This window comes from Streptopelia decaocto (assembly GCF_964273445.1).
Source record: "Streptopelia decaocto genome assembly, chromosome: 5".
NCBI lineage: Eukaryota > Metazoa > Chordata > Aves > Columbiformes > Columbidae > Streptopelia > Streptopelia decaocto.
Genome location: NC_138659.1, coordinates 24317689 through 24337082, shown reverse-complemented (window position 1 = coordinate 24337082; position 19394 = coordinate 24317689). Strand labels below are relative to the sequence as shown.

General features: G+C 38.5%; 1 protein-coding gene across 4 annotated transcripts in view; it reads left to right on the top strand.

Moving 5' to 3' along the window:
- Window positions 1-774: 774 nt before the first annotated feature.
- The window catches only part of FNBP1L (formin binding protein 1 like), a 55300-nt gene continuing 36680 nt past the window's right edge, over window positions 775-19394 (top strand). For 2 of the 4 annotated variants that reach the window (XM_082054014.1, XM_082054013.1), the window contains exon 1: window positions 9374-9451. In XM_082054014.1, coding sequence (XP_081910140.1) covers window positions 9389-9451 — 63 coding nt within the window. In that variant the 5' untranslated portion in view covers window positions 9374-9388. Of the gene's footprint in view, window positions 983-9373; window positions 9452-19394 lie in introns of those variants that run through there. The other 2 variants (XM_082054016.1, XM_082054015.1) reach the window with 2 other exon arrangements.

The following is a 19394-nucleotide window of genomic DNA, read 5'->3' as shown; positions in this document are numbered from 1 at the left end:
TTTATTGCAGTCTATAAAAATGGTTTTAAGTAAAAATGAGAGGAAAATCAAGAAATTGATGCGCTGAGAGATTTTAATTCTGGTGGCTTTCAAAGCCTTTGCTTTTTATTAGTAGCTTCAAAACAGGCACTTTGGTGGAAAATGCAATATTTGGCAAGGATTTAACACCCCTCTTTTTCTAATTGTGGAGGAAACTCTGATACAGTGATTCAACTATTAAAATATGATTAAACCAGCTCCTCAATCAAAAATCGGTTATTTTTCCTCAGATGCCAGCCTCACCTTTCCTTACTTTTTTTTTTTTCTTATTTTTTTGTGGGGCCACAAAGCCCCCCAAAAACCCAGCATCGTTCCCGTTTCCCTCGGCCGCCATGGCGGCAGGTGAGGCGGTGCGAGCCCCGGGCCGGCGGGACCGCCGCCTCTCCCGGCCGTGAGTCAGCGCTTTCCGGGGGGAGGCCAGGAGGCCTCGCAGCCGGGCGGGATACAAAGACCCGGGGCCTCGTCGCCTCCTCCCGCCAGGCGCCCCCTCCTCCTCGGCAACGAATGACGACGCAGCCGGCAACGGGAGCGGCCTGAGGCCGTGACAGCCCTCCGCCCCGCCGCGGCCGGAGGCTCCGGGGTGCGTGTGGCGCCGCGCAGGGAGGCCGGGACCCAACCTCCCCGGGGAGGCCCAGCAGGCAGGTCGGCGCCCGGTCTGCCTCCCTCCTGCTGTGCGGCGGCCTCACCCCGGCCCGACCCCCGCAGCCTCAGCCGGGCCCGCCCCTTTCCCAGTCTCCTCCGCGGCTCCCCCTCCTCGAGCCAGGCGGAGCCGGAGCTGCGAGCGACGTCGTTCCTTGCCGCCTCTCCCCAGTGACCGAGGGCACCGCCGCTTCCCGGCGGGACCCCTTCTCCGGCCGCCGCCCGACCCTTAGTCCTCGCCGTCGCCTCTGCTGGAGCCGGCGCTGCCCGCGGAGCAGCCATGAGCTGGGGCACGGAGCTGTGGGTGAGTCCCGGCTCGCCTCTCATTGTGTCTGGGATTCGCCGCCTTCCCTTGTCTGCTGAGGCGGCTTCCCCGGGAGAGGCGCGGAGCGGCCGGAGCTGAGGCGGCCGCCGAGGCGCTTTGTTCGGCGTTGGGGTGGCGGGCACCGGGCAGGGGGGTCGGGTGGGGGGCTGGGGCGGGGGCGAGGCGCTGGGAGCGGCGGAGGGAGGCGGTGTCCGTGCTGGGGAGGGGGAGCCGAGGCGGGGCGGTGGGTCGGGAGCGCCTCGTCCCGGCGGCGGGTGCGCGCGCGCCGCCTGCGCGGCCATGGCGCTGCCCGGAGGGGGTGGGGAGTGGGCGCGCGGCGCCTCGCCCGGTAACGGCCGCAGCAGGTCGGGCTTCTTTGTGCGCCCGCCGCCCCCCGCCGCCATTCTGTGAGGCGAGAGGAGGGAGGGCTCTCGGTGAGGCGGCTGGGGCCGGCGGCCTGCCTGGCGGTGGCGTGGGGCGGGGTCCCGGCGCGGCTCGGGCAGCGGCCGCGGCCCGCACCGGGCACCCTGTGGGCGGTGGTGCCAGGCGGTCCCGGGGCTGCTCCTCACCCGAAAACCGCCGGACTGCTCTGACGAGTAAAGCGTCTTGAGCTGTCGCCCCTAATTGGGAGCAGCTATTACATAGCCCCGTCTCTGAAAGTACCATGGAACGTTGGCTAATATGCATTGTATTTTTTAAATACGAAGAATTGGCAGCACGGGGACAGACAGTGTCTGTGTGCCTGTGTCGCGTTGCATCTTAAACCTCCGCTCGCCCTCCGGCGGTCTCTCGGCTGTGCCGGGGGCGGTGCGGGAGGGAAGGGGCTTCTCCCGGGGGGGCTGCGGGAGGGAGCACAGTGATGTCTGCTCGCGGGCAGCTGTGCGAGCTTTAATTTTCTGTCAGATTTCCTACTGCCGCAGCTATAACTGGAGCTGACACTGATCGTGGGAAAGCCTAAGCGAAAGAAATCGTAGTACCAAGGAGGGTTTAACGTGCCCGATTTAAATGCTGCCTGCCCTTCGTTTATTTGCGTTTAAAGACCAAACGCTGTGAAACACAGACACTTGGATTCAGAAGAAAATTTACAGAATGCTAAGCAGTGCAGCTTGAAGACTATTGAGGAGCTCTTACCTTACACTCTTTTTTTTTTTTTAATTTGACTTGAATGCCTTTATCAGTAGTTTCTAGTGCAGGGCTATTAGCCTTTAGAGGAACAAAGATCTGCCCAGCAGCGAGCCGGCTGGTTGCCAGAGTGAGCTGGGGGGGCATTGCTGGGGTGTGTGTGCCGTGTGGCACTTGGGCCGGGGAAGCTCCTGAAGCCACCTGAATAAGTCCTGTCTGGATATGCAAAATGAAAATGTGATAGCATTGCATCAAGTGTGCCACGTGGAGAAGCCTGAGTTCAAGATATTGGGGGTTACTTTAGTGTTTTGTACAGTACCTTGTACTTAACTAGGATTTATAGGTGTGATGAGAATTCAGATAAAATACAGTTGTGAAGGTCTGACAGTGCTGCTGTAACAAAACTGAAATATAAAGCTTCTAATATTAACAGTAAGGAATAAGCAAAAGCCATGATTTTTCTTGGCAGCAGAAGTGTGTCTTTGTAGCTCATACTTGTACATACTTTGGATGAGAGGTTGTATGTCAGTGTTTTGGAAGAGTGGGGGTTTTCATTTTAGGCAAGCACTGAATTTTCTTCTGTAAGCACTTAAGTGTGCATTGCTTTAGAAAACAGAGTTTTAGCTTACTCATCTCTGTTCATTTTGGTAACCTCTTTTATTTGTTCAGCTTATAAATGACAGTTAATGTTTGGTAGTCTGTCTTGTATTCAGTTCTGTAAGAAGGTGTGTGCTTAAGAAAGAAGGTGTGTGCTTAAGAAATATATACAAACAGGTGGATTTTGACATGAAACTTCCTTTCAATGACAGACGTTTTCTTTATAGTGTCATGAAACTAGCAAAATTTTGTCTAGACCAACTGTATGTTGTTTTTTTTCTCCTAATTCACTTTGAAGAAATAATATCAGAATTTTAAGCTGAAAGTTTTGCTGCAACACTCTTATTTCAGCAAAATTTAATATACTTCTTGTGTGATATCAGGAGATATCCGAAACTCTGCACTAATGAGGTAACTATGCATAAAATTCTCTGTTCATAACTATGCAACTGGACTCTGACAATATCAGTTTTTACATGGGTTACTTTTTCTGTTGAATCTAATAATACTTTAAAAAATATCTATTAGGATTATAAAGCAAACAGTTTTCTTAGTTGGAAAAATATTATTCTTATTGATCAAAAAGAGTATTGAACATTTGTTTTAGCAACTTGTGTTGGTCAAAGAATATTTTTAAAAAGTCTGGCACAAAATCAAATTCATTAAAAATTAGCTTAAACCTAAGTTAAAAACACAAGGAAAACCAGTATTTGAGAACTTCAAAGATAGGGCACCAAAGAAGGAGTGAATAAAGTATTAGATGTGTTTGTGTCCTGCTGGAACTTTTCCTTCATTTTTCTGTGTCCCGAGTATGGGCGCAGGTTCCGAGGGCAGCCCAAGCCCCCTGGGTTTGCTGCTGGCCTGGGGCACAGGCAGCTCACCTGTGGAGAAGCTCCAGCTGTAGGGAGCTGTTCCGCACAGGTTTTCTGGAGACCTCATTGAGCCCAAAGCTCTCCCCCATTAGTGCTTGCACCTGTGGTCATAAAGTGGGATTTTACAGGACTAAGACTGGTATCTAGGTTATAGTTTTTCAGAACATCTGCAAATATGTGTGTAGGCTTTGCTGATTCACTGAGGTAAATCTGATTATTTTCTATCATATGTTTTAATATCTTCTTAATCCTGCCTTCTCAAATTGTATATCTTCATGCTGATTTATTGGTATTTGGTGCTGATTCACAGTTCTAATTTTTTTTTTTTTTCCTGGAGTCTTTATGCAATTTCTGTTGGAGTAAAAAGGGTACATGGATGAATTTACAAACAGATAAGGAGCCAGAAGAAAAACTATAAGATTAGTAAAGCAACTCATGTCTGGTATTTATGTGGTATTTATTAAATGTGGCTGTTCTTTCTGGTATTGAAGCAATGCATATGCTACTCTTATTTATTAAATGGTTATGTCAGGGACGTGACAAGGGAGAGATTTTCTTTGGGCCAGTATTTTCTAATTCTTTAAATTCTGTAGCTGCTATTTCTGTTTATGGATTACGGGGCTTTTTGTTTTTCAAGCAACTATTTTTGTCAGTACACCACCATTCTCTGAAGTGGATGTGCATTGGCCAAAACATAAGTGGTCTTGGGTAAGGTGAAATAGTTAGAGGCCCTTTTTGCTTTTCAGTATGTCTCAGCTCAACAGCATGCTCTGTGTTGTGTTACTGCTTCCAATTATGAATTATTTCCTTCTATCACATTGTATGACATAATGTGAATTAGTAATAGTAAAATAAATGTTGATTGATTTAAGCCGTTCTGTCATTAGAACTGTTTCACTCTACAATGTTTTCTATGCTTTGTGAAATGTGTTCCCTTTTGTATGCTTTTTTATGACAAAAAAACATTTTGATCAATTTTGAAAGTATTATTCCACAAATACTTTTCATTAGTGCATTTATCTTTGTGTTCACTCTGCAGCATATTCCTTATGGTGTGCATTATCATGCCTTGCATTATAATATTCTCTTAATGAGTAGAACAGAGTAGTGAGAATGGGGAAGTCTAGCCTTCTGTAATTGGGTTGAAATTATATTTTCTCAGAATTTGACTGCTGTGTGCTGAATTTTCCTGTCTGTAATATTTAACCTTTTTCTAGGTCATATTTGTAAAACAATTATAATCTGATTAAAGGGGGCACATAATCACAAAATAGCATTGCTGTGCTTCATTAGTAAGAGAAAATTGTTGGTGTTTATTTGGATACAGTTTTCAGAGTTTTAACTTCTTTTCAAATGCAGTGTGCTTCTGCTCACCTCACGAGTGGTAAGAGGGTTTGTGCGTTGAAGTGCTGGGCAGACTTGCATACTTGCTTAATAAGGTGCCCTTTTCTGACTTCTGTTAAACTGTACTGCAGTATCTGAGGCAATAGAATAGATCAATGGAACAAATTTTTTCTTTTTTTGTTTAGTAATTTGAAATATTTAGAAATAAAAATGATGGATTCTGATATGTTAAAGAATCTATTCAGCATAAGCATCTGTTCAGTGTCTGGTTTTCTGTACATCTGGAGTTCTTTTTGTGATGGACATAAAGTGTACAAATAACATTATTAATAAGGTAGGATTTTAAACAAATTGTGTCTGGTTATTATTGTCTTGGATTTTGTTCAGTTCAGTTGAATATGTAGTGCATTTGCTTAGACACTAAAGGCTCACTGAGCGTTGGAGACTGGAGGATGGTTGATAATGAAGTTCTTGGCTTAATGAGTGGAAGCAAGTGAAACTGTGATTGACGCTCTGAAGTGGCTTCCTTGGAAATTAATGAAAGAGTTTGTGCTTTCTCTTTAAAAAAATCAGGATGTTTTTCAACTTTTGGTGCACGTTTTGTCATTTGAACCTCTGTGAACCCTTTAATAGCAGTTCACAGAAAAAGAGTTTGAATACCGTGTCAGAACATTTCCAGTCTGTGAAACCAGTCTAGCCATCTGTTTCTCACTTCTTGATAAATATTTAAAGCAGAAGTTTTGCTGAGGGCTTTTGGACTGAGATTTTATGATTAAAAAAAAAAAAAGACTATAGAAGATTTAATGATACTATTATTGTGAGCTCCCTGGGGCCAGAAGCACATTATCTTTTATAATTAAGAAACCACTGGCACTGTAGAGTACTGGTTTAGAAATGAGTTACTTTTGACCAAAGAAAGATCAAAGTCTATTTGGTGATGAGCTCTTTTTAATTTTTCCTTAAACAAAATTCATTCTGTGCCTGAACTCAAATTTTATTTACTAAAATATTAAATAATTTTCAGTTGCATCAGTTCTTCAAAAGCTGTTAAAATTTTTCGTATGCTTTCGATGATTGTTTCAGACATTGTTTCCTTCTTGTTTTAAAATCATATATGCTCTTTTTGTAGAAGAAGGTAAATTGTGTGGTGTTGTCTAATCTTGAAAGTTGCCCAATTTAATTATATGGAAAACATCCACAGAATGTAAATATGAAAAAGTTGACTTCAGAAAGTAGCTAAACGTGTTTCTGTTGTAATAATTTCTCATACTTCACTAGATTAGAGAAATTGATTTTTTTTTTAGATAAATAAAAATTTCTTTTCAAAGCACTTTGACGCTGAGAAACCTTCATCTCCAATTAATATGACTGTATAAGTTAAAAAAGCATTGAAAATAATTTTAAATATCAAACCATATCTCATGTGGAAATTCTTCTGTGCTTCTGAATCTTAATCTTTCATAAACTTCTTTTCCAGTGTGCTAGCATATACTGTGTAAAAGGCAATATTTTTATATAATTCTTAGGTGTTCATGAGATGAAACCTCGATTTTATTTTTCCTTTTTTGCCAAATTTCTCTTTCAACTTAACCAAAGACTGCAAGCAGTACTCTATCGATTCTCTTCTCATGTAGTGTTCTTGCTTTTGTGGTCTGCAGATGTGTGCAAGGAATGTGCATTGTGGCTAAAGTATGAAGTTAGAGTTTTCCAGCTGCATGGGATGTCCATGCGTGTCCTCTGTCGTGGGTGAGATCCTTGACAGGACGTTTAACCTCTGCAAGGTTACAGTCTTTCACAAGGGGTATTGTGCAGCTTTTCTCATCCTTGCAAAGACCTCTGAGATTTCCAAATGGAAAGTTATGTAAGGATGAAGTAGTTGATTATTGAATGTGTAGTTAGTTCAGGCTCTGGAATGAAAACAATTGTATTGAGTTTTAGTTAGAAATAATGTTTGTCCGTATTTTTCCAGCAATTGTCTGGTTCGTAAACATCTGACCTTTTACTGATTTTTCCAGGAAGGGGTGAGTCATTGTCTTGAGACTTTATCAGTTTGGTTTTGGTGTTGAACATAATTTAAGAATGCAAAAGTGTTTGTACCCATGTTTAGAAAGTATTTTTTCAGTTTTGAAAAATGTTCATCACCTGATATCTGTTAAAATGTCATCTGTTTTTATTTATGACTCCACTTGTATATGTACTGGGAAATGTAGATGCTCTTCAAGGAAGTTTGTACAAACATACATGTGACTTTACTAGTGTGGAAACGTTGAATGCTGGAAAAATATTTCCATCTTTTGAAAAATGTATGTAGCATCCTTATTTGTAGAAAAAAGTCTGAGACTTGCCTTTACAAAGGTTGTAAATGCTGCAGCTGGCAGTTCGATTTCCTGAGTGAGACTAGCAGGAGTTTGTTTGAGATGCAAGATCTTGCATGTCAGCCAAGCAGAGGATTTCTTTAAAGAGTGTATCTGTCAAGATAATGATGCTTTGGAATGACAAATCCATCAGAACTTGGAATACAGAAAAACATATGTAGAGAAAAGTCTGTTGTCTATGTCTTCAGGTTTCTGTTCTTGGTGAGGAGTGTCCAAGTAGGTATGATTTGTGCTTTCAGCAGTTCACAAGTAAATACTGGAAGACAGAAGGTTTGTGTTAATGCTTCTGTAGGGTTGTCAGTGATGTTACAGACATGCTGAAAGAAGTCTAAAGTGTCTAAAAGTTCATTTGTGCATTTAAATTAGCTCTTATACTGACTTGTTCTGGGTGAGACCCTCTGTTATTAATACAGTAGTTAAATACTTCAGTCCTTACATTTGCAGAGCAGTTTTTTAGCATGCTTGATAAAGCCAGTAATTGAGTAACATGCTTTTTTTTTTTCTTTTTTTTCCAGAGGGGAGGTTCTTTAACACATTTCAGATTAGTTTTCATTGTTCATAGCACACATGTGCATACTTTTTCAGCAATTTGAATTCTTCTTGGTAGAAAAAGAATTCCCCAAAGTCCAGATGTGTTCAGCTCTTCCCTTGTGTTGGTGAACAAATTGTTCAGTGAAAGCTCAGATTCCAATCAGCTTGTTTCATTTTGCCCCTAGTGAGTTTACGTACCTCAGTCCCAGTGCTCTCTTGGCAGAAAGTTTAGAGGTTTGTCTTCAGATGCATGTCAGTGCTTCAGCTGGATGGGAGGAGGACAAAAAAAATAAGTATCATACTAATGAAAACCCTCTGGTTTTCATTAAAATGCTGACCCGCTACACTGACTTTGTTTATGGAATTATCTGCAATAAATTTGTTAGTCTGGGTTGCTGGTTTTTCTCCACTACAATTTCTATTCTAAGAGGAGAGTGGCAGCAGTATTGTATTTCCTGCTGGGTGACAAGAACAAGAAAGGGCTTAATTTCAGGTGTATATATTTTTTCTGTTATTTCAATAGTATTGAAATTTTGAAATAGTTACATGTGAGATTCATTAATAACTTTTCCTTTTTTTTTTTTTTTTTTTTTTTTTTTTAGTCAAAACTGTCATTTACAATAAAAAGGGGAGTAGACTGCTAGAAGTGCCATCTGGCATTGTACATAGTTTTTTTACTTTTCACATCTTTCAAAGAAGTGCAGCCTTACAGTGAGGTAAAAATCTAATATTGGAAGACCTGAATTTTTCTTGGGCTTTACTGTGGAACTCTTGTGTGGTCTTGGGCAAGCAAGCTTATTTGTTGTCTCTACTAGTTGTGTTGTAAAATTGGAACAAAGTGGGGTGTTTTATTTGCTTTGGGTTTTTTTAAATCAAGTTAATATTGTACCAGTAGCTGCATTTGTTGACTACTTCAACACTCTTTCAACATTCTTTAATGTCTAAGTGCAATATGGTGTTTTAAAATGTTAGAAGTAAAACACAAAAAGCAGCAAATTCCAATAACTTGTCCTGTTTCTCTTTGATTGGACTGCCCACTTGAAGTAACTATTTAAAATCCCCCTTGAATGGGTAAAATCTACTGTATACTAAAAGAAAGTTTACCATTTTATCATAGTGTCTATTTATGTAATGCTTACAAGTGTTTGTTCAGAAGGCAGGTACCCTGCAGATCACTTCTCACTAGCTGGTACACAAGAAATAGTACAAGATGCTTTTTTGTGTTTCTGTATTAAGTAAATATATTTTCAGCATTGTGCAATGAAATGACATGTCCTTTATTGGAGTTTGGAGTGTTGTTTAAGTACTGAAGAACTTCTGAAATATGACGGCAGTTGCACTGGAGAATTGAGGCAGCCTTAGTTTTGGCATACTTGGGGGAAGCAGATGTGAGTGAAGTGATGGAGATGGGTGTGCCTTTTGGATCTTTATCTGCTTTGTAAACCCTTTGGAAATACAGCATTTGATTGGTGGATCAGTTTTATGATGGGTGCCCAATTCATGTGGATGTGAAAACGTCACTTGTAAATTCTGGTTGGCAGAGTAATAAAGGGGGTTTTCTCTGAATGTGTGCTGTGATTCTTGTACACTTTGTTTTTCTCCTAGATGCTTCATGGCTTCCAAAGAAGGTAAATAATGTTTTACTTCTCTAACGATGTTTCCAAATAAGCATTTGTGCTAGGTGACATAGGGTTTTCTTGTGGCTGTGAGTAGGAAAACAATTGATATGTATGAATGGAAGACAATATTTGTGCTATGATACAGTTGGCTTTCTCTGCAGTAAAGGAAATGATAATGTTTCTAGTGCCCAACACATTTTTTTCTATAGTAAGTTAATAAATTATTTCTGTTGTAGCTATCTGTTTGACATTTAATTGTCCTGCATTTGCCTCCTATTTATATGAAGTCAGTCACAATTAGAGGAATATTTAGGGTATTTGACATCAATAATCAGTAGTTGGGGTGTATTTTATGTTTGTATTTCTTCAGAGCCTGGAACCATTAGTCACTCAGTGGGCTTGTGTTGTGCTACCTTCTACACAAACACAGGCTATAAAGACCATCCCCAATTCCCTTAACTTTCAATTCCAGCAGAAGATGGGTCATTTACCGGTCACGCCCAGTGAGAGAACTGTGCAAACCCAAGTATTCTTCAGCATGAGGGGCAGTGATCTCAACTGTAGCACCTTAAACTGTTTCTTTTGGTAAGCCTAGCAAGCGAAGGGTAGTAATATGGGGTGAACCTTGGTCATGTTTGCAGGGGATTAGCACATAAGCAACCCAAGAGAATGCAGGAAATACTTGTTGAAATGTACAAGGGAGTGTCAGAGTCTCATGAAAAGCAAACAGTAATCCTTTGGTATAATGAGGTAAGAGACCTGGAAACAGCCAGTGGTGCCCTCGCAAGTGAGGTTAGAGGCTCATGTTTGATGCAATAGAGAAGGATGCAAAGAGGCAGGGAGAGATGACACTCAAGAAACTAGGCAGGTGAAATTATAATCTCTCAATACTGGAGGAAAGGGTATTGTTGTAATTGAGAAGTGAGATGGCTAAGGAACGGATGAAAACTGCAGCTCTTGGAATGGTTAGAGCCTGATTTTTGAAAAATGATGTAGAAATTGTTAAAAAGTCTTAGGATGGAATGTAAATGTGAGATTCAGGAAAGAAGTCAAATACTAAGGTGAAAGAAGAGTTAAAAGTTAAAGCTCTAGTTTATAAAATGTACAAAGCAATTAAGTGCAGCAGCAAATAAGATATTGTATACATTATCTGGATTTTAATGAAACATGCTTTATGTTTTTGTCTGAAAATAAGTTCAAAATTGTGATTAGTAAATGGAAAACTACATGAAGGTTCATTAAGGAGGACTGATAGAACAATTTTGTTCTCAAGAGTCAAGTATGGGTTCCCTCATCCCCCTTAGACTGCTTTTAGTTAGATCCTAATAGTGCAGGTACTTGTCTATATATTTAATTTTACCAATATTTGTTCATTTTATGAGCAAAGGTCTCACAGGATCAGTGAAACTCATTAATGTGCTTGAGAGCAAGTATTGTATATTAGGAACTTTTCGGAGAAGAAGGTTTTTGTTTTTGTTTTTTTTTTTTTTTTAAGAGAGGGGCTAATTGCAAAGCTGATGAGACTTGCAGATGCTCCAGTGTCACTGCAGCACTAATGCATTCTTCAAGGTAACTCTACAGGACAGTCTCCTATTTTTCACCCTGCCCGGCCCGTGCAGTGTGTTTCTGTGCAGTATATCCTGAGTTACCACTTTGCATTGGAGCTTCCTGACTATACCTGTAGATTGTAGTTACTGCACTGCATTATTTAAATCAGCAAAAATTACTGATGTTTTGTCATTTCTTAATTTAATGGGATCTCTTTTCAGGCTTATAAGCTTTGCCTGCTATAAACTGGGATCTAGTAGAACAAGGATATAGATTAGTACTTGGATTTATGAATTGTGAAAACTTCGCTCTCACATGGTTTAGAATTAATCTCATTAAAAGTTTTATTTTACTGTCTGTGGTTTTTATTATCTGGAGAATTTGCTAAGCAGTACATGATGACATTTGAGATTTGTGCAATATGGTCAGGAAGGGGTTACAAATTTATCCGGAGGAGAGGCAGAAAAGGATGAACTTGTGTTGAAAGGTTCTTCAGCATTTTCTAATAAAAATGAGGAAAAAACCAACTGGAATATCTGGTTACATCTCCTGTCTAAGAAGATGACATGTTTAAAAGAGGAAAAATGAGTTTCTTGAAAATAAATAGTAACTTATCAGGAAAATCCAAATGCCTGGGATTTTTCTACTTCACAAGTAATGTGAGGGGAATGTAGACTGTACAGTTCCTTGAAACTTAAATAGAAATGTCACCATGTGAGGCAAGCCAAGCAGTTTTGTGAGATATCCTGACTCTTTGGTACGATACTCAAATCTTCTTGAAGCAAGAGGTGTGGTGGTCTATTAAGTCTTTAGGTTGAGACTAAGAACTCGGGGTTGTTATTTGTTTTGGTTTAGCTTGATTGCTGCTTTGTTTCCCAAAAGCTGGAAGGCCTTTTGTGTTCTTTTTCCTGTTCTCATTCCTGCCCAAGTATTTCATTTGTATAACCTAGATTTTTTTTTAAAACTCTCCCTGAGTTTGAGATGCCATTAACATTAAGTAGTTTTTTCCTGACCTCTCTCTAAGAACAAGGGCAACTTCTTTCTAAAATGGGTTTCTTAAAAGAAACGTTTTACTTTGGTGCTGGTGCCAGGGAGTGCAACGATTATCTCTTTCCAGGAACAATGTTGCGGTTCCTCAGGTACTAGCCCAGCACTTGAGAGATATGAGTGCGATTCCAGGAGTTTCAGCTTTATCTTCTGCATTCCTGAGAAGGTTGTTGCGTGCAACTAAGAAGTTTTTACTAGAAGAAACATCTAGTCAGGGGATTGGAATTGGAGTCTTGTAAAACCAGGAACTGGCTCTTTATGTTAACACCTTTAGTAGGTGCAAACAAAACCAATGACAGACTGTGCATGCTAGTCATTTAGTTTCACTGAAATTTCAATAGTTGAACTGAAGTAATTTTTTTAGAGGTTTAAAAGGAAGTCTTAAAGATGAGATGCTGGTGGTATTTGTGTTTAGTGGTTCTTAGGTAGAACGTTTTTCCATTATCTGCCTGGTTGTTACTGCAAGGCTGTAATGGTGGGCTGTGTTACAAATACATTGTGACATCATTTGTGTGAAATGCCTTGCAATTTTTGAGAAACTGTGTAATCAACTGAAGGTGATAGGACTGAATGGCCAACATTCATGCTTTTTTTCAATAATGAGATACAGTGGAATATCAGTGCTCCAAGCACAATTTTCAATCTTGAGTTTTAATTCTGAAAGAGGAGCTGTCGTTTCATCTTTATACGGACCTTAGGTGGGAGTCCTGCTGTCATTTTATCTATACTGGATGCTGGGAAACTGAGAATGGTGAATTTCTAACAGAGAGCTTATAAATGTAAATGTTTCTTATGGTCTTGATAGACTATTTGCAGTACTTTGTACTTCGCATTTCAAACTTTTATCACGCAGATGTAATCAGACCGTAAGTCAAACCTGAAACTTGTGGCTTTCATGACTCTTTTTCTTCCTTGGGTCATTGGAAAAGAGGCTTAACTTGTTGCTGACTGCTGCTCATTTGTGGGAAGAGCATCATGCTCCTGTATCTCTGAGTTAATCTGACAGTTGTTTGGATGTTGCCTGCAATACTTTTAGACTAGTACCAGTTACTCTGTTAGGAAAACAGCATAGCTGCTCATCATGTCATTTCTTCCTGTCCTTTCTTAGGTTGTTAATTCCTCATACTCCCTACTATGTACCCTCAAACTTGTTAATAATTTCAATAGATTTATAGCTGACTTTTCAGTAATTAATTTCATTGTATGTCTGTTGTGGAACACTGTCTTTTCAGTTCTGGTTATATATTTTGTTTTTTTAAGCAGTGAGCAATGAGTGCATATTTTTAAACTTATATACATTTTTTGTCTTGTTCTTGGAAGGATGGAACATTTGCAGGCTTCATCCATCCTAAAGCAATCAATGTAAACCAATGTTTCATGTGTTGTAAAGGTACACAAATTGTTCAGTCAGCTGCATGTACATAGCAAAAATGCCTTACAGCTCTCCATATCTCTAATTTCTGGTGATGAGTTTTGAAGCATTTCTTCAAGAGCATTTTGCAATTTTTTCATTTATTTCCAGTTGATTTCCATTATCTCAAAGTAGTATGGCATGCAGTTTAACCTCATTTCAAGAATTTTTTTTTGAGATGTTGCTGTATTTTGTAGTCAGCTTATGAGGGCGCTTGAAAAATCTGAATAAAAATCTACGTGTTCTGTCATAAGTAAAGGGTTGGAGGCTTTGCTTAAAGTGGATCCTTTATCTTTCAATATTCTCTGCACTAAACAAGCTAATGCAATAAGCAATTTTTTGACGTGAGATTCTGTTTTTCTTTTTCCTGAAGACAATTTCTTTTTATCTTCATTTGCTGGAAGTTCCTAACAATTTACTTGCTCCATTTTTAGTTTGTTTAGACTATCTTCTTATGTTACTTTCATTCATAATCTTTTATCTCTTTAGAATTACAATTCATTCAGTTGCTTCAACAGCGTTAGTTTCTGTATTCCACTTGTTATTGACTTCTGTTTTATGAGGAAATTAGAAGAATAAAGAGTTGGCATGGCAAGTTAACAATGAAGTAGAAGTCGTGCACAGTGATGTGTAAGAAGGTCATCTTTTGGGGTGCTTTCTGATGTGTGCAGTTTTCTTCAGGGCTTTGTATGACCTATGGTTTATCAACTATATTATGTGGTATAAGCATCTCCAACATCTTAAAAAGGTGTCACTGAAAGATTTACTGTTAATATTTCAGCAGTCTTTCATAATCAGTGTTGGCATATGAAGAACACTTTTCATAGCTGTCATTGCTTTAACATATATTTACCATTGTTTCTGCTCAGAAAAGTTATGTGGTGATTTAATGTGCAGTTCTTGAATTTGTCTTTTGGCTTTAAACCTTAAGACATTTCCAGGAAAGCTGTATTTAATACTAGCTGACACAGAAGGTAGCACGGCTCATCCAATTACATTAATCTGGCTGGAAACAGTTTACTGTTTCAACTGCAACTACTTTATTTGAATTACATTTCGTATGCTGTTACCCTGCATTAATATTAGGAATCCTGAGTTACATCTTGAGAAAAACACCTTTATTCAGTATTTTCTCCGTGATTTTATATGCCTGATTTAACTTCTGTATTTGTGTATTAGTTGTGCATTTACTGATGATGTGGCCCAGTCTTACTGCTATTCAGTATTATGCTGCTGTTACTGTGTATATACTTGTTTCCATTTGAGTTCTTTACCTATTACATTTGTTCTATTGCAAAAAAGCTCTTATTAGTTTACAAGTTACAGCTGTTAAAATGAATTGTTTCTAAGTCACCCAGATTCAGAAATCAGAGATGACTATGCAGATGTGCTGGAAAATGTATTGTGTAATCTCTCCAGTTGTTTGTTGAAATGGGGAAAACTATTTTGCAACATGGTGAAAAACATTTTAATTAATGTTTTAGTTTATTGTCGAGTTTGGAATCCTTGATGTGAGTTGTTTGCAGAAATCATGAGCAACAAAGTTCCGTATCAATCAAAACACTATATAGGCTTACTGAAAACTATGATTATTAAGATAGTAGTATATTGTATCTCAGTGTGCTTTTAAAATGCAAGTAGAACAAATGAAATTAATGATGATGACAACCGTAAAGATGGATGCTGAGAACCATAGCAGTTTAGAAAGCATGAAGTTATTTTTAAATTGTTCTCTTGTTACTAGTGATTGTGTTTATGAACTGGCTGATACATTTGATTGTTGTGTGAATGAACTGGTTTGTGCAATGCTAGAGATTCAAGTATTTACTATGGGTTTGTGCTACTATGTTTTCTTGAGAGGCCTAAAAATTTGACTCTGTATGTGATGAAAAAACGAAACTTAGATTTTACTATCAGCAGCGCATTTTCCAATTGTAACAGGTTCATATCAAATGAGTATTTCCAGCCCAATGGAATAATGCAAAGTAAGTAGTAATGTGGGCACGTCTCTTCCTGAGCAGCTAAGCGAAGTTTCTCCTCTGCCTTTCTCAACTCATCTTCTGCATATGCGACTGTTTTTGTCATATCATTGTGTGATACAGAAGAACATTCAATACTTAGCCAAATATATTTTGATAAATGATCTTTTGAAATTTTAAATATTTGGTATGTTTCTGAGACTTATGGGATCAACAGTTACAAATAAAAACCATTCATGACAGTGTTGTTCTTCTTTGCAGCAATGATATGTAGTTGTTTTTGGACTCTTTCTTACTCGTTTTGCAGATAATTATCTTCAGAAAAACTGACCAGCTGGAGAGTGTCTTTAGTTTCTTTAATTTGCCATTATATGTTAAAGATGCATTGAATTCAGTTACTGACACAGATAAGCAAATGACTAATTAATTTTATTTTGTTTTTACTTATTTTCTTTTTAAAAGATAAGCACGGTTTTACACATTAGTGTGATGAAATATTATAAAAAAGAGATACCTAGGGGAAAGGCACTGCTCTTGCTTTTTTTCTACCACAAAATTCAGATGTGTTTTTGATTACAAATAGGCATGCTTTAATCACTGATTTGAAAATGGTTTTGCTGGGATATAAAGTATTAAGGCTCCCCGGATATGAAATGTAAATTTTCAGTGGGTTTTTAATCAAGCTGATAACGTTAAAACCAAAGTTAGAACTCCCATATGCAATTAGATGGTTTCAGTTTTATAGTCAATGTAATAAGAAAAGACATAACAGTTTTAATCAGTGTAAAAGGAACTGTTCTGTGGTTTTGTCATTATTTCGTGTTTTATTCAATATTTGAGGCTGTTTCTCAGAATTTATTTAGCATTTTATGGCAGTTCCTAGAACACTGATTATTTACTGAGTTTTATCACTTATGGTTTAATATTTTTCTATTTTAATTCTCTGAGGACTTCGTGAAATGAGTACTCAGTAAAGGCATGGGTAGTGCTTCACCCTGAAGAATGAAGATACAAATAGTTGTTTTTTCAGTATAGGACATAAAGAATGTGATGTGGCAATGACATAAAATACAGGAGAGTTTCCACATCTTTAAGCGAGAAAAAGACTGTGCCACTTTCTTGTGCTTAGAGGTCGATGTGGAATAAGGGGTGTTAGTTTTATGGGATTCTTTGGTTAGAACTGGATTTTGAAAGGGAAATACTATGAATCATAGTGACTTACTATGCTGATCTGCAATTGAATTTTGAACTACATCTCCAGTGTACTGCCAAATACTTTTTTACTGTTTGGCTCTCTATTATTTCTGATTTGGTAATAATGAAAAGTCACTAGGAAAGAGACCTAATAATTATTTACTACAGTAGCAGTTTTTCTGTGGCTGTCACCAATGCAACAAGCTGCATAGTGCTTAAAATGTTGCTGTTAAATTGGTTTTCCAAACTATTTCTTGATTAGGACAGAGAGAAGGTTCTTGGTATCTGCTTATTAAGTGAAGTTACCTCAGTAGGGTAAATTGTGCGAAAGAGGCTTAAAGAAGGAATTAAAAGGGAGGCAGTGGATGGACAGATGAAAAAATGAGATTAGAAGGTTGTTAAAAACTGGTCCTGAGAAGTTCTGAAAAGGAAGAAGTAGCCAAGATGCTTCTGTTCCAGTCACAGATAAGGTACGCAGATTTGATGCTTGTTTGTACCTTTCTGATCTCCACTTTCAGTGTGAATACCCCTTATTTTTATTAGTTCAGTCAGGAAGGAAATAACTGCAGAAGGTAGGCTCCTGCTGAAGGACCTTTTCATTTCTACATTGACTGCTGGATTTGCTCTCAAAAAAAATTTGTCTCTTCAAAAAGAAATGGAGGCAGGCTAGTGCCTCCTATTGCCAGATGTGACCCTGTTCCGTTTTTACTTCTGTCCCGAGTACTATTTGTCTTGCTTCAGAAATACGTGCACTGATTATGCTATACAATTACTTGTTTTCAGTATCGAATTCCTGCAGTGGTGTGGATTATATTTATGGAGCCTGTTGTCTTTTGTAATATGGATGTAATTGCTGTGCCGGATTACAGAAACAGTATGAAATGGAGCTGGTTTGAGTTTGGGCTTTGTATATGTCTTGGAAAGGAGAAATGGAGCTGTGACAGTTTAAAAATGTGGGCGTTCGTATTCAGCTTTTGTGTATGAACTTCAGTGACCAAATATGCTGTAATAGGGTTCTTTTAAAACTGCTTTAAAAATGGAACTTTTAAAATGGAAGTGTATATGCTTATGGTTAAATTACATCGCTACAATAATTTCCTTTGTAATTTAAGGTATTTGGGCAGGAAAAATACCTTGTTAACCTGGGTGGGGAACAATAGGTGTTTGTTTTATTTGATCTTGCAAAAAAAAAGCATGTTTCTACTAGAAAAAGGAATTTTATGAAGTCCGTGGTGAAGTATGAGAGGACTTTATATTTCTAGGATTTTTTTATTTCTAGGCTTATATCTTAAAAACTGGGGCAAACTGACACAGAGCAGAGTTGTGTTACATTTTAATGATAAGCTATCTGAATCACAAAACCTTGAAAAATTGAATTTTTAAGAAGATGCCAGTAATAACATCTGATTTTAATTTAAATTCTTTATTCAGTTATGTTAATGTTACTCAAATTCTGCTTCGAAAACAATGAGTGCAGTAGATTGCATTGCGAACAGAGAATGATTTTTATGTCTTTGTATTGTTTTGTGATTTTGTTTGGTTTTGATTGTTTTGTTCCCCCCCCCAGCCCCCCGGTGTTATCTTTATCTGAAATAATGTTTGAAAGAAGATAGGAAGGCTCTAATTTACTGTCATGTTACTTTACTGTTAAGTATATGGGTCTGTTTTTATAATTGAGTTGGCAAAGTATTTACTGTTGTTGGCAAGATATTAATGAAGGGTAAAAGATGTGGCTTGTATATTCTTTCTCTTGAACACTAAGATATTCACAGGTGACACTGAAAAGGAAAGTTCACCTTAGATTAGGACTTTTTGCAGAAAAATCCCCATGTCCATTAAATTGACAAAACCAAACAGCAGACAGTGAATCAGTTAACAGACGAGCCTTCCAGCTCTGTAGCTGTTTACTTAGCCAGTCCCCAGTGATCTCTGATCCTCCGAAGTATTGAACAGCACCTGCTCCCATTTAATGGGAAGTGCGTGTGCTCAGAACAGTCTGTGGTGATTAATTCAGTTAATATTAGCAGCCTTTCCTAAAGAATAAAAGGCAAATGATTCATTTCAATAAAATCAAGCTGATCAGAATACCTCTTTATGGATATCTGACTCTTGAGTGATTTAGAAGAGCAAATACTTGTTGATGATCTGTATAGTACAGTTGTATCTTTTGAATACCGGTAACAACACGTGTAAGGTACATGGCTTCATCTTAAATCTATCTGATGGGAGCTGATAATAGCACTAGGAAGTAGCTTCCTATATTGCAGTTCCATTCCCAGTATTACAGTGTACCTCCATTAGGAATAGTGAGAGTAGTTGAAACAGCTTATCAAAGCTATACTAAATAAGGAGGTTCTGTCTGGATCTCTTTGTCTTTGTTTAAAGGTAAAAGATTCACATTTACCAGAAGATCAAGATGTGTTATTTCAGTACCAAGTTCCTGTAGATTTACTGTGTATTTTAATTACACCTATTGTGAGAAGTAATCTAAAAGTGAACACCAGGATATGTTTGTTTTATTCCTGTGCTATAAGTTTTATGAGTTCATTGTTTACTCCAGTTACTGTTTAGAAGTAGTGCCATGAAAGACATTTTGTTTAAGGATGCGTTGACTTGAGTTTAATATTCTAAATAATGTGCACCTTTATTAAATATGTATGAGGAAAGTTATAATGGATATACCTTGCTCTCTGTGGTTTGAAACAGTGAAGTTCTGCTGCTGATGCTCAGTGCTGGGATTCTGTATAGATATTGTTATAATATGTTTGTACTA